The sequence below is a fragment of the Dermacentor albipictus genome, chromosome 2 (genome assembly GCF_038994185.2).
Source record: "Dermacentor albipictus isolate Rhodes 1998 colony chromosome 2, USDA_Dalb.pri_finalv2, whole genome shotgun sequence".
Classification (NCBI taxonomy): Eukaryota; Metazoa; Arthropoda; class Arachnida; order Ixodida; family Ixodidae; genus Dermacentor; species Dermacentor albipictus.
The window spans coordinates 33,046,853-33,062,777 of NC_091822.1; the positions used below are offsets into that span (position 1 = coordinate 33,046,853).

The following is a 15,925-nucleotide window of genomic DNA, read 5'->3' on the forward strand; positions in this document are numbered from 1 at the left end:
AAGATTCAGGCTAATCGATGATGCCCGCGTGTCGTCTATAACATAGTACACAATTCGCATTGCGCATGCAGTCAGATTACACAAGGTTGAGTGACAACACACAATGGATAGAACCGACTGTAACATTCGAGAAACTTTTGATACATGTAGGCACGTCCTCAGCTAAGCGATTACGTTTAACATTTGTTAACCGGCGAAAAGCAGTCACCCGAGGAAGATAAACAAGTACACATGTCATTGCCTTCCTCTTAAAAAGGACAGTCCCAGTGCTTCAAACATGACATGAGAGCGAGAAATAAAAGTACAGTCAGTAAAGAAAAAGTAACAAAGCAACAAAGAAACCAAGTCCTAAAGGTTGTTGGCTCTAGTAGAACAGCTTAAGGCGCACAGCATGGACTATTTCAGGTCGTGAGCAGTGCCACTGCGATAGCAAATTGCCGTCTGGCACGATCTCATAGTCCAGTGCCCCAGTGCGTTGGATGATCTGGCAGGGTTTCAAATAGTGGCATAAAGTATTTTCATTAGGTCCTCGTCGGTGCATAGGTGTCCAAACCCAAACATGGTTACCAGGCTGGTATTCCACGTGGCGTCGTCGGAGGTAATAGTGCCGGCTGTCTGTCCCCTGCAGGCTCTTGATGCACAGGCTGGTGCGCTCCCGGGCTTTTTCCGCGCGCAGGAGACAGGCCGCGACATGGAGGTAGTCTTCCTCGGCTACGCTTGGTAGCATAGCATCCAGACTCGTCATCGGGTTCCTTCCGTGAGCCATGCTTGAACTACGCCTGCAGTCACCATCATTACTCGGCCACTTTGACGAAAACGCCGATAAGGAAATTCATACTGAGGCAAGCAGCATAGGCCTCAGTGCTGTGCTAGACTGAAGAAAACACGTGCATGAAAGGGTAATAGCATACACTGGCCACTTGTAACCGCAATTGGAAGCCTATTATTCTACGACGGAAAAATAATGCGATGCCATCATTTGGACTAAAGCAAAGTTTTATCCTTGCCTATATGGTAGGCCCTTCAAAGTTGTGAGCAATCATCACGCATTGTGCTGGCTGGTAAACTTGATTCAGGGCACCTAGAAAGGTGGAGCTTCAAAATATAAGAATTTCACGTCACCATGGTCTATGAGTTCAGATGAAAACCGCACTTGTAGACCACAACCACGGTGGAAATTGTGGCGTTACGGGGCCCAGGCGATGGGTTGGAGCTTGATATTGACGGCAGGCGACCGCGGCGTAGGTCATCGCTTCCAGCACGGGATGCGGCAATTCAAACTGCACTTAGGAAACTGCAAGTCACCGTCGAATTTCCTTCTTGACCATGCCAGGGACCGAGGCAAGCTGACGTTGTGACGAAGGGAGCATCTGGCGCATTTATGCGCGCACACTGGCCCCAAGGGTATCTGGGAGGTCGTCGCAGCCCGGCACTCTGATTTCGCACTGCGACGTGAGCGTTGGCGGCTACGTTGCCTAATGCGCATGTCCAGCGTGTTCTGAACCGTTGTCGCATGTGTCAAAAACTCAGCTACCGTCTTCGCGAAGTTGCGGATCAGTCCGGCGAAAAGTGACTGCTTTAAGCCCCACATGAGGAACCGAATTTTCCTTTCTTCAGGCATATGCGGGTCGGCGTGGCGGAAAGGTGGGATCGTTTCTTCCATAGAAATGGTGATGTTCTCATTGGGCAAGTGCACTTGTGCTTGCAGTAGTTGTTTGGCCCTTTCACTTCTGGCGATGGTTGCGAGTGTCATTATGAACTCTCTGCAGAATAGGTCTCAGATTGTTAGCGAGGACTGACGGCTTCGTCCAGTAAAAGGTACGCGTGACGCACCTTTGCCTCATCATTCCCCTTGTAGGTAAACTCTCTTTCGAATGTCTAAAGCCAGGTCTTCAGGTCGTCCGCTGATGCTCCGCGGAATTTGGCGGCTCCCTTGGTAGTTATAGCACAATGGGTGAAAGCTGGAGCTATTGTGGTTTTTAGGCACGAAATCCCAGGCGCTCTTCTATAAATATTCAAAGAGTAGACATGTTCAGTTCGCCTGCTGCTGAACTGCTGATTGGCTCGAGTGTCGGTCTCCTTCTGGCGCGTGCCCAAGCCCAGTCAATAAGAACTTCAGCAGAAGAGGAAATGGGCATGTCCATTAGGTGTACACACACAGAATCCCGCCCCCCCCCTCCCGCCTGGTGCACTCGGAGCAGGTTTTGTAGCCCACGGCTTCCTCCATTGTCCGGGACAACCCTGGTGTTGTCTTTTGGGTTAGTCCTTGGATCACGGCTTTGCGGGGGTGTTCGGGATTGAACGAAAAAGCACGTCCACCTGATTTTACGTTGTAGCGATGATGAAGAATACAGTAGACCAACTGTGGATCACGAAACTGACTCCTTATTGGGCAACCTCTGCACAGAAAAACAAGTAACCTTCAAGCACAACAATAGCGGCGAGCACAGTCGCCGATTGTCGAAATTTGATCAGCGGGGTCAAGAGTGTCGGCTTGTATGCATGAGCCGTCGAAGGTTCCAGATTAATCACTGGTGCACGCGTACCTTCCAGAAAATAGTACACAATTCGGGTCATGCACACAATCAGATTACGCAGGGTTCTGAGACAATAAACAATGAATAGAACCATCAATACTATTCAAGAAACGTCCGATACACGCCGGTGCATCCTGGGCTGAGTCATAAGGCTGAACATTTGTTAAACGGTGAAAAGCGGTCACCCAAGAAAGATAAACAAGTACACATGTCAATATATTTCTTCAAAGGGAGAGTAAACTAAAACATCATACCTTAAATAAGATATTACAACAATAGGCCTCCCTCCCAAGTACTGGCCGAACCCCATAGTGCTTAGCAACATGTCTCACTGTGAACTGAAGACTGATAAAAAAAGATACGTGACGTGTACGTCGCGACTACCCTACACTGATTACTCCACGAGCTTACAATTTAGAATAAAATCTGTCAATTAGTCAGTGACTTCGCAGAATTTGTTAGTGCCCTACTGGTGCTAGCTGACCGCGTATAAATAAGAATCGGTGAGCAATGATTAAACGTGAGCAAGTTGACACAGTTTCTCGACTTTTTGTTCATATAGGTTGAAGAAATATGCGAGAGTACCATTAACGCCGCGAGTTGAAATCGACCAAGTTTCTTCTGTGGTTGCAGTGCAAAAAAAAGAAAGTCTTGCTTCAATTTATGTTTCACCCAAATATTCGGCCTTTACCGCCAAGAAGCATGAATAATGAAGGAGAAGCTGTATGCTAGTTTAACCGTATTTAGAAATTAAATTGACTGGTCCTTTCCGCACAGTGGCACTTGGCCATAGCTTACCTTTTCCATAGGATTCACGGTAAATGTGATGTTGTTTAGCACGTTAGGAGATACACCGACTCTGTAGCATCCTGAGTAGCCCTGGAACTCAAGCTTCCCATGTGACGGCCACACATAAGAAATATTTGAGCCAGCCATATCACCGGAGTTTTCAGACGTTGTGGCGTTTTCGGCCTGGAAGTAAGAATAGAAATGAATAAGTAAAGAAATGCTCCTCGTTTTAACGAAACCTAGGCGGCTACGAATACAAAGAGGGATATCAAATAAAAAGCCCCAGCTTCCAACTCGCGTTGCCATAGCGAATGCAGAGGCTCTTACAAAAAAGCGTCTGCGATCAGAACCACACTATAATAACGAATGTTGGAAGTCACACACACACACACACACATATACATATACACATATATATATATATATATATATATATATATATATATATATATATATATATATATATATATATATATATATATATATATATATATATTGATAAGAAAACATGTTACCTCGGGATCTAGTTCTTTATACTCCAGGCAGCGTTCGAATGACACCATCATTTGGAGCGTCGTGAACATCATCATGCACAATGACATCAGCGCCAGTGGCACCTGCGACATATTCTACTGTTAGGTGACATTTCTGTCATGACAAATTACATTGATATAAAGTCCAAAGACTGGTAGAAACAAAACGATTACAAAAATATTTTCAGGGAAGGCTTTTCTAAAGGTGCAGATTTTAATGTGAACATGACTGCAAATAAGCATACGTGTTAGAATGTTTGCAATATTCATCCCTAAATAGTCGGAGGGTTATCTAGATGTAGAAAAAACCTGCAGTCGCTGTGAGAATAGGTTTAGGCGAAACTTTCATCGGTGTTTTTGAAGAAGGCTAAGGCCCAAACAATGAAACGTTCCTTTCCTTCGAGCGCTTCCTAACCTTACGTGAGGCCTCCTTACAGCGAAGGACCGATGGAGGAAGCAAGCATACTCTGAAAGCTCCCTTCCCCCGTCCTCACGTAAGGAGCGGTTGCCACCATGCCTGGGTTCGATATTATCTCTTAAAAGCTTTAGGCGAACACCGGAACACCACTATTCAATAAAAAAGGTTGTATCGTCACACAATCTTTAAGTTGATGAGCTAATATAGAGAAGCGCCCTATTGGAAAATCCTATTTAAATTCAAACTGGGTTATACAGGTTTAAACTGGTTCTAACAGGGACCTGTTTAGCAACAAACAGGTATAAACAGGACCAGTTTACACATGAACAGGTTTGAACGGGGTCCCGTTTGGCATGCAAACAGGTATAAACTGGACCAGTTTACACACGAACAGGTCTGAACGGGGTCCCGTTTGGCATTCAAACAGGTATAAACTGGACCAGTTTACACACGAACAGGTCTGAATGGGGTCCCGTTTGGCATTCAAAGAGGTATAAACAGGACCAGTTCACACACGAACAGGTCTGAACGGGGTCCCGTTTGGCATGCAAGCAGGTATAGGCATGACCAGTTCACACAGAAATGGGTCTTAACAGGAGCCCTGTTTGCAACTAAACTGGCTTATACTGGATGCAGTGGCACCATATAGGGTCGCCTGTTTGTCACAAAAGCTGGTTTAATCTGGAGCTTTGTGGCAACTATACTGGATGGCATCATGCATACCAGTTTAATGCTTGAATATAACTGGGGAGGAGCTTTTTTATTGTTCGACATCCTGACAATTTAACCCCTAGTGCTAAATTGGGCCATTATCAAGCTCTACAGAAATTGCGTGAACACCTCGGAACATTCACAGACCAAACTGCGATATGATAGCTGCAAATTTCAAACCGATTCCCGGTCCTGCCCAGTTGAAAAAGACAACAGGAATTCCTGCTGCAAATACAGAAATTTCTGTTGTACGACAGAAGTTCCTAACGTTTCTGTAGTTGCGACAGACATTTCTGGCGTTACGACAGCAATTCTGACGTCGCAACAGAAACATTCGGTCGCGACGGCCAAGAGTTCTGAAGTCGCAACAGAAGCACTTTCCGTTGCGGCCCTTTAAAATGTCAGCTTCGCATCGGTGGTGTACACTGCACTTTTCTCTTGCGCGGTATTCAATCGTGCTTCTCTGAAGCCGGCAATACTGATAGCACCGACACCGGTATTAAAGTCGACGTGGCCAATTGTTATAATTGTGCCGTGACGACGCGGCACCAGCAACGCGCTACCGGCCTCCTCAAAATCGGCCGCTGATCAAAATCATACCATCTGCGGGAATGGCTGCGTATCCGCTTTGTTTTATTTGGTAAGATGGGGCACACAGTCCTGTGGACTTACATGTGCGGTTACACTGACACATTAGTTAATTTCCCAGAAATACTGCACAAGCTTATGCGAAGCGGAAAAGAAGTTTTGGATTGTTTCACAAAGTTGCGTGAAAAGCTTTCTCGCTCGGGTCTCGTTAATCTGGTACAGCGCTGCCGTGAGAAGCCAGTATACTGTCCGGATCAAGACTCACCCACGAGTGTTTATGTAGCTATTTTGCATTGAACGCACGAATTATATGCGAGCTCAAAAGTGTAAAGAGCAAGAGACAACTGTCGAAATTAGCAGTAAAAACCTTCAGTGTCCCCGGTCACCGTTGTCTATTTCTGAATTTCTTATTAAATATGGATATCGTTACAGCAAAATTGATGTTCTAGCATGCCACGATGTACCTGTCGATGGTAACAACACTTTTGCGCATATAGAGATACGGTAGTTGACGCGACCGGTGAAGTGAAAGCGCATCTTGGCTTTTAAAATGTAAATGTAAACAGCAACCCAGAAAGAGATTTATATTGCTAGCCTAGTCGAGGCGTGGGCGTGTTTGGCGTGGTGCGGTGGTAAGATGCTTGTCTCGGAATCGTGAGGTCCGCAGTTCGAATCCTGCGCGAAAGCTTTTTTTTTTCTACTTTCTTTTTTTTGTATTAATAATTTTTCTTATCCTTAAAGAGGTCTCTGTCAATTTTTAATCAAATATATTGATCAGAAGCTACAGAATTTTCGACTACAAGACGTCACACTACAGAGAACAGAACGACAGTCACAACGTCCCAAAATACGACAGACTGAAAATTTCCTGTTGTGTTATTCAAGTGGGTGAGACGTCTATACGGCGTATACGCACATTGCCGTCCTTACTATTAAAAGCAACGTTGCTGAAACACGTCGTACAAGACGCTGTACGACTCGCATAACATCGAAATACGACGCCGTCACCATCCATGAGATCACCGAAAGCACGGTCGCTTTCGGTGGCTGCCTACAGATGGCAGCACAGGTAGCGCCGGTAAAGTTACAGGTGATATTATTTTGCCGTCTTCAGCCTTAGCTACATGTGAGTGCGCGCTGCATTGACGCCGTCCGATGCAGTTGTTTAATTGTGTGTACGCTGTGCCGAGAGTAATTGTGGTGCATTTTGTATTCATTGAGAATCACAAAACCACTGGGACCGCGTAATGTAGCCCGCAGTATCCTTCGTGTGGTGCGCCGATGTCGAAGGTATGAGCCTTCGCCACTTTCTTTGTTCCGGGCTCACGAAAAGGATCTCCTCCTCTGGCACTCTCGCATCGTATCACACTGTACGGAAGAATTTGGTGAAAATTGTGCTCTTACGTCCTGTAGTTGATCCGCAATTCAACAGTGTGTGCGCCGGAAGGACCGTTGGTGCAGTCGACGCCGCGGCACCTGTGACGCTAAAAGGAGCGTTTTCCGAGTACGCCTAGAAAGGTAAGTCCGGCGCTTGCGCGCATTCTTCCTGTCTATGGTTCGTGAAGTGTGCGTTCTTGTACGTATCGCAAGATCCGTACAACAACCGAATCCGAATGAGTAAAGCAGCAAGAATTATAAATGTGCTTTTCAAATGGTTGTTCATGTCGCAGTGCACATTTAGCAAAAAGTTCCATGGAAATTGCCCTAAAACGTATTCATGTTACCAACAGCTCTATCTGTGGTTTATTTACTTTCACCTATGAAGCACGCTAGCGCGGGTGGTTCTTTGATCTGAATGGGCACAAAAATTCAAGCAAAGAAAGTTACTGTTTGCGTACATAATTTTTCATTAAGAAATGGTATAGGCATTTCCAGAAGTAGTACGTCGATGTGTCGTCTTCACAGCTAACAGCTGCGCGAGATAGCACCCGATTTCTTCGTCGACGCATGGCCAGATTTTCAGCTTGTATGGAAATTCTTCTGTTTATAGAGTGTCGTCAGATGACGTGTATTAGTGTCCTGTGTGTTTTCGTGTACTTGTAAAGGGTTCCGATCTTGCAGAGAAGCCGAAATTACAAAAGCAATGTTTCTTTTTAATCGAAAAATCTTTCTCTTTTCTGTATTGTCTCTCCAGAAACAGAGGTGGTCTGTTGTAATTTTGAGCGCATCGTCCTTTGGGAGCAGTGCTTTGTTGCGCCGCATAAACAAATTAGGTTTTGGAACGCTTTTCATGTCCTAAGGAATTTTTCGATAGTACAATTCACATTTCACGTTATACAGCTGTACGTTTGTGTGAACCTTTTCATAGTAGATTCATGTTTGCTACAGTTCGATTTACGTGTTATTTAACCGCCTGTGATGTTACGGTCAGATATTTGCACAACCAGTTGCAGCTTCATGTAACTGGTTGTATGAGACTTTTTTCAAAATATGACGTGATCTTTTTATATCACAAGTTTGCAGTTTCAGCAGGGATTACAATAAATTAAGCATTTATTATTGTTTAGGGATGGCAAGATTTTGTGAACCAGAGGCACCTCCACATATGCACCTGCGGCACTTCTGCAGCCTCAACAGCACGGCAAAGTACCTGATATGCATGCTGTGACAAGGTGTGTGCAAAGCAGTCGCTGTCACTTACACGAGCTACAGATTTTGTTCGTATCATCCATGTTTGGAAACTCTCCTGAATTTTTCGTGGGTTTACAAATGTGGGCTCATTTTACAATTTTTTCAATGTCACTTTAGAAAGACAATGAAGTTGTGTTGGTTAAGATGTTTTAAAGCTGTTGAGAGATTAAGGGCATGACATTGTTAAAATGCATGTAAAAAATTAATTGTAATGGTACTTGTACTGGTTTATTATTAGCGATGCAATATCTCTAACAAGAGCATCAGAGGGGCACTTGCTTTAGGGAAGTTTGGTCAGATAAATTCATGAAGCAGCGTAAAGCGGCAGCAGCAAGCACGCTGAGAAAGCTCTGTAATCTAAAAAAAAAAACAAATTTGTCAGTTACTGGTTTCAAGTTCGCTGCTGCTTTTTGTGCTGCACGACAAGTTAAATAATGGTTGATAATGTGTGCGTGATGTAATAGTTCTGCGCAAACACACGAGGTGGAGAGAAGTAATTATTCAAGGGAAAATCAGACATCCGCCCGCTCGTAGCATTTGCTACAAAGGAAACCCATATGTGTTCCTCAAAAGGAAAGCCGCACAGTTGAAGAAAAATTCGTCCTGGTCCGGGACTCGAACCCGGGACTACCACCTTTCCGAGGCAGCCACTCTACCATCTGAGATAACCAGGTGGCTAGCACATGGCAGGGCGAAGTCGAATTAGTTGACAACACGAAGCAAAGGCAAGGGTTTGACGTAATATTTTTTTCCCCTTTATTAATTACCTCTCTACACCTTGCGCGTTTCCGCAGAACTATTACGTCAGACCCTTGCCTTTGCTTCATGTTGTCGACAAGTTCGCCCGGCCATCTGCTAGCCGCCTGGTTATCTTAGATTGCAAAGCGGCTGTCCCGGAAAGACGGTGGTCCCGGGTTTGAGTCCCGGACCTGGACGGTTTCTTTTTTTCAGCTGTGAGGCTTTCCTTTGGAGGAATCCGTACGGGTTTCTTTTGTAGCAATTGCTACGAGTGGGTGGATGTGCGATTTTCCCTTTATTAATAATGTGTGTGTGTATGCAACAATGGGGGTGCTGAGAGCAAGCTTTAAAATAATGTGTGCTATGTCCCCAACAAAGAATTTAGTGTGTGCAGCATTTTTACAAAATATTATGTTCACAGGTTGGCAGGTATGACATAATGTACAACGATATTGTACAACACTTTTGCTGTAGATGCCATATTCATAACGTTCATTTTCTGTCTACTTGAATCGTATATTTAGAATTTGGCCCACCTTCAGTTTGATCAAGTTACATAGGTAGCCCCCTCTGAGGTAAATATAATTAGGGGCTATTGTAGATAAGCATGATATACCTACTCACTATATTGTGACATATTTTTAGGGACTGTGTTGTGAGGCATGCCTTTTACCTGTATGTCTTGCTGCCGGTTGCCCGACAAAAGCATAAATGCTCTGCCCACCTTTATTATTATGCTTTCATGTAGACTTCTAACATCTGTGCCCACATAGACTCCATGTTCTTAATTACATTTTTCTAAGTATTCACTGTTGTGCATTACATTATTGTGTTACATTACTGTGCATTACATGCTTTTCTTTGTTTTATTTGGGAGGGGGTACTCCTTTCTATAATATTACAGAGAATAGGACTTCAAAACAAAAAGCCACGAAAGGTGGCTTCAAAGTGTATGATGCTTGGAATTCTACATTCCATCCCCTAAAGCGCTACCAGTAGTAAAACATTCCTAATTGCCTTTTTTATAAGCTAGCTGCCAGATACATAGTCCCATTATGAGAGTATGTTATTTTTCTTTCTTTGGTCTGACTTGTTTTGTTGAACGTTCTCCTGGTTAGTTCAGAATTTGTTTTCTTGCCACCTCATGCAATACTCCAACTGGAGCCTATGAGCTATGTGTATAATAAATAACTAAATTCCTAAAGCATGCAACAAACCATGCAGCATAGCATTTAAATGTTGCCAGTTTATAATGCTTCTTGAGTGCAGCGCAGCATGGAGCTTGAGGCTGATCTCTTCAGATGTAAAAAAAAATTGCAGGTTATGAAAATGTGGTCCTACAAACTGCTGGTTACGCATGTCAGTCAGCCTGTTGCAGTGGTCACAAGTGAGAATGTAACCAAAAGCTGGGCGTGCTCGGCCATTTTGCATATGGCACAGGATAAAGCTTCACCTCTGCTATTGCTTCTCTTATAATAATGGCCTTCGAGTATACATGCCGAGTTATGCTTCTGGGGACACTTACTAGTTAACCTTATCAGGTAATACCATTAGCCTTATGGGTGCTGTAATGTTGCAGTGCCTGCAGGATGGCCAGCATTACAATACACATTAAAATTATTGTACAAGTCATGCAATGGTATCGGGATTGGCCCACCAAGTGACACCCTTTAATTACACTATACCTGGGATCAGCCCAGCTCACTCAGTCAGGGAGACATCCATGCATAAGGGGAGGGGTATAGCAAATAGAGGGCGTTCAATTAATCTTTCTCACATAGATAGCTCATACATATAATCTTTCTTAAATTGCATGCTTTGTTGCTCAAAGTGAAGTTACTTATGTGCATAATGTCAGCATTTCGATCCTATTTATGCCTAACGAAAGTTGCTTTGTTCAGTGTCACTTTTTGTATTGTTTCGCTTGTGATTCTAAGCTCAGTTGTTTTATAACTGCTATAGGTATGGCTGGACCTGGAGAAGAAGTGTAAGCAGACCATGCTATGTTGCTGATCTGCGCTGATCTCCACATCCAAGTTGGTCCCGCGACCGTTGGGCGCCATTGTGCCTTGCTTCATTGACAAGGTGATATAATATGGTGAGCTTGTACTTCAATATCAGTATTGAAAATTATGTTAAGGAAAAAAGGCAAGGATTGGTCTTTATGATAGATACACTCATGTTCTTTCTTTAAGGTGTTCTTTTGACACTGTTCTGCATGGACATATTTTTAGAGAATTATAACAGTCCTTTATTGCAAAGTGCCATGGCGCTAGTTTATGCGTTAAAGTAGCACTCTTTCACCAAAAAAAGCCGTATTTAGCACACAGTTCACAAGGAAAGAAAGGAGGCAACAGGACAGAGTGCTACTAACAGTTCAGTATTAAAGCTCGCACAGTAATATTGTGCAAAAGGTGAAAGGGGGAGAATAGATCTGAATACATATTGTTCGCACAGAAACGAAAAGGACGCATCACGTGGTGAGTGTGACACTTGTTTTACAATGATAAGAAGCAGTCTCACTGTCTAGTAATTCTCTGTATGGGGAGCTAGTGCTAGGTTCCTCGTTATACATATAAGAAAAGCCTCAGATATCTCTCCAGTGCTTTTGTCTTTATATTTTGTCACGATCAAGCAGCTTTCAAACATAGGTGCATGTGCACCGAGAGTAGTGCACTACCACTGCTAACTGACCCTCGCATCAAGTTTGCTTGGTCACGCTGCCAGTCATTTATACATTGGCCGGTTTATCCGATGTAGCCTCTACTGCATGAAATGGTATGTGATAAACACTGCACCTGTGTACTGGTACGTGCTTTCTTACATGATTTTTTTCAGAGATAGTGATGCAGGCCTTTTCATTATTTACATGCCTACACAACAAACCACGCATTATCTGTGCTTAGAAAGAATTGTAGGAAAATCTAGCATGAGGCAACTGTTCTCAGCACGAAACAAACTTGATTCGTTGGTTTTCGTTCATTATTGCGATCACACTAAGGCAGACAAGCTTGTAGGCTGTGCTTCTGCAATTTGTACAGCACACTGACAGCACTGGTGTGGGCCTAATCTGTGGGCTGACTGATGGCACCTTCTACGGCGCAGACCACTTGTGTTGGGCGAGGCACCAATGTTGACGTTTGTTCCCTTGTGCAAAACAGCAGTCCTAGGTTTAGAGTAGCTGTAGGAAGACAAGGTAAACATAACTTCCATGGCTTGAGTGGGCTCATTTCTCTTGGGGCATCTAGCTTTTTTTCTTGCAACTGTGCAGAGGTGCTTCCCTAGAGTCAGCGTGAAAATGGCATAGAGTTGTGCATTCGGGAACTCCTGAACAATGATCTGCCGTAGTTAGGGCCTTGCGAAAATGCACTGTCTACCAAGTGGTAGGAGGTGCATTATTCAGCCACTGATTTCCTGTTGGCATGATTGCACTCGTGCTGTCAGTAATTTCTTGGCTTGCCGAATTATCTTGAGGCCCCACGCTGATGATGCTACCGATGTCTTCATGTGCAGATTTTCAGGATGACGTTTTTTGCTTTGCAAATGTTGTTGAAAGGTAGGTGGTGCTTACAGGTAGCTATTCTAAATATTAGTGAAATGAATTGGCCCATCTTGCTTCGTCAAACATCGTCACGCCGACATCAGTTGCACAAACAAAAAACCTGGCCTACTTGCAGCGTCGCGCACGAAGAAACAAACAAATCAGTTGCTGGATTGTCTTGACATCGCATACTAAGCTGAGACCAGAACTGCTGTAGCTACAAACCAGGCAGAAACGATGATGATGAGCAGGGATTCGCAGTAGCGCCACTTCGTGGGGCACCAAGGAGGCTCCGTTCAAAACAAAAATGGCGTTCAGCAAGTAGAACCATGCAACGGTCAGAGTCGGTGCATGGTGCTCTCGATCAAGTTGGCTCAAGGAGTGTCTGAAAAATCAGACGAGAGGTTGCAAGGCGTCCGAATATTCGGAAGTTGTTATACATTATGGTCCATGGGGAGAATGGCAGTGCCGTGAAGCAGACCAAGTAATCATGTCCGGAAAATCAGTCGGCGACTGTACCTATACCTATGTGTCTATGTATACCTAGGTGCAACAGTGTTTGCTATGATCTGTGCCAGAATTGCTGTTGCCCGTAGATGCCCAACATGTAGGGTGTCAAATTGTAAAATACCTTGCAAAAGTGATCTACGGAAAAATACCGCTTCTGCTATATTTGGCTTTTGCAAGAAATTTAGCGGCTGCTGGCACCTACCTTAAAAGGCTTTATACGGTCTTCGCATGGCCAGGGCCTTGTACTTTTGTAAGTTTGCTTATCTCGAAATTTACCCCAGTTTTTATAACTTCAAGTTGGCAGGATACCTAGTCTCCTTTAACGTGTACCCAATAGACCTTACATAGGGGTTTTGGCATTTCCCTGCCATCTAAATGCCGCCATTGTGGCCGGGATTCAATCCCGTGCCCTCTGCCTGAGCAGCGCAATGTCAAAGCCAGTACATTACGGTATTTTGCTGGCAGAAGGGTTTAGTTTCTGAATAATTTATTATCTCAACCTGTCGGTGTTGTTTTTAAAGGTATTTCATGTTTGTATTCTGTTGCTTCAATACTAGTAATTATTGTTAATCAAACGATGTGTCCATCTTTTTCCTATAAGACTTGCTTCAATTGCCTGCTAATTATGACAGCTTATTCTCCCACAGTAATCCATGTTCCCTTGAAACATAGGCAGTGCATGAAACCACATATTTTTCAATAAGATTTATTCATTATCTTCTATGACCGGAATGCTGAACCTTTCTTATCTGTGAAAACATAGGCGAATTTGCCTATGTGCTAACCTGTTGCATGAGTCAAGATAAATTATTGGCTTTACTTTTTCAGGTGGCCTGCTCGCTCTCACCCAAGCAACCCACTCCAGCGGTCTTCTCTCGGCAGACTGGATGCATCGAAATACCGTTAGAAGGTCCAATAAACAGTGCTTGGGACATTTATGACATGCTTTTATTTAAGCCGGAGGACTTCAGGCTTAATGAAAGCTCAAGTGGGTGTACAGAAATACCTACGTAAAGTATACTTGTCTTTTCCACTTACAAGTACATGCCAATACTTTGCCTGACAATTTTCACCCCAAAATTACGCTATACTGTGGATTTGTGAACAAACCATTACAGCAAAAAGCACTGCATTAAGACGAGTACAAGTAATCAAACATATACTAAACTTGCAAGAATTACATTTGCATACTTGTAGTAAATATGAAAATGAGGTACAGTCTTCTTCAGGGTGCATTTTCTTGTAGGTCATACATAGAGAACGTACTCGTGGGTCATACAAAACTTGTTCATGATTTATCACATCGGTGTTGGTAGTGCTAATCAATTTATGCCGAAAATTGTGTTCATCTTCGTATCAAGCAATGTACCAGGCAAACCTACATATGAAAGTGGCGTTCTTGTTGCGAACCTAATGCAGATCTACTTTTCTTCAATGCTGATCGCGAATACACAAGTGTACAAAATAGGTGTAAAGAGTAAATTATATTAAGCAACATCAATCCATTCTGAAAGGACCTGGTATGAATGTAGCAAAAAATAGGTCTGAACAGGGGCAAACAGGTCTGGGTTAGATAGGACGGGATTAAACGGGTCAGGATTAAACGGGATTAAACGGGTCAGGATTAAACAGGATTTAAACGGGTCAGGATTAAACAGGATTTAAACGGGTCAGGTTTAAACAGGATTTAAACGGGTCAGGTTTAAACAGGAACAAACGGGATTTAAACGGGTCAGGACTGAACAGGATCAAACGGGGTCCCGTTCCATAACCCTATTTGATGAAACCCGTTTGAAAACAAATAGGATTTTCTAGTAGGGCGTGGACGCTTTTTTCTAGTTTTGTTTACTAAACCTAAAGAAGCAGCGCATTACGGTGCAAAACTTGATGTGCTCCAGCAACGCTGGCACGCCGGCGTCGTGCAACGCCTAGCAACGCCTAGCAACGCTTCCATGCCGCACGCGTGACTGAAACGTAGTGCCTGGCAAAACGTACCGTGCTGGCGCTTCTCCAAAGGTGAGCGACAGCGCGCATGCGCAAGCAAACGTCACGTGGTTAAGCAGTGAGGCGAAGCGCTCGTTCAGGGCCAGGAGCGGCGTAAGGACGCATGAAGGTAGCTTGGCCCAAACAATAGAACGTTCCTTTCCTTCGAGCGCTTCCTAACCTTACGTGAGGCCTCCTTACAGCGAAGGACTGATGGAGGAAGCAAGCGTACTCTGAAAGCTCCCTTCACCCGTCATCACCTAAGGAGCGGTTGCCGCGTGCCTGGGTTCGAGATTATCTCTTCAAATCTTTCCGCGAACACCATTATTCTATTAAAAAATGTTGTATCGTCGTACAATCTTTAAATTGAATAGCTAATATAGAGAAGCGTGGACGCTTTCTTTTAGTTTTGTTTACTAAAGTTAAAAAAAAGTTGCGCATTACAGTCCAAAACTTGATGTGCTCCAGCAACGCTGGCACGCCGGCGTCTTGCAACGCCTAGCAACGCCTAGCAATGCTTTCAAGCCTCACGCGTGACTGAAACGAACATGCCTGGCAAGACGTACCGTGCTCGCGCTTCTCCGCAGGTGGGCGACAGTGCGCATGCGCAAGCGAATGCCACGTGGTTAAGCAGTGAGGTGAAGCGCTGGTTCGGGGCCAGGAGCGGCGTAAGGACGCATGAAGGTAGCTTTGGAGCTACCTTATGCTGAGGAAGCACCAAGGACGCCTTCACCGAGGGCCCCCTCAGTAAGGAAGCTTTCAGGGTGACATAAGGTAGCCTCACCGCAATGAAGGCTTCCTTAGTGAGGTAAGGAAGATTTCATTGTTAGGCTCCTTATGCTGAGGAAGTACCAAGGAAGCTTTCACCGAGGGCGCCTCAGTAAGGAAGCTTTTAGAGTGACATAAGGTAGCCTTACTGCAATGAAGGCTTCCTGACTGAGGTAAG

General features: G+C 44.3%; 1 protein-coding gene and 1 long non-coding RNA gene across 2 annotated transcripts in view; one reads left to right on the forward strand and one right to left on the reverse strand.

Annotated features, from left to right (window-relative positions):
- Positions 1 to 15,925, reverse strand: part of LOC135916587 (ATP-binding cassette sub-family C member 3-like) — a 153,996-nt gene that overhangs the window by 60,051 nt on the left and 78,020 nt on the right. Inside the window, exons 13-14 of the mRNA XM_070533207.1 lie at positions 3,842 to 3,943; positions 3,336 to 3,509 (exon numbers count right to left, since the gene is read on the reverse strand). Of these exons, the coding sequence (XP_070389308.1) occupies positions 3,336 to 3,509; positions 3,842 to 3,943 (276 nt within the window). The remainder of the gene's footprint in view (positions 1 to 3,335; positions 3,510 to 3,841; positions 3,944 to 15,925) is intronic.
- On the forward strand, positions 6,681 to 13,934 carry LOC135916597 (uncharacterized). Its single transcript, XR_010568980.2, has 4 exons — positions 6,681 to 7,094; positions 8,084 to 8,188; positions 10,908 to 11,043; positions 13,825 to 13,934. It is a non-coding gene; the product is annotated as an uncharacterized lncRNA (long non-coding RNA).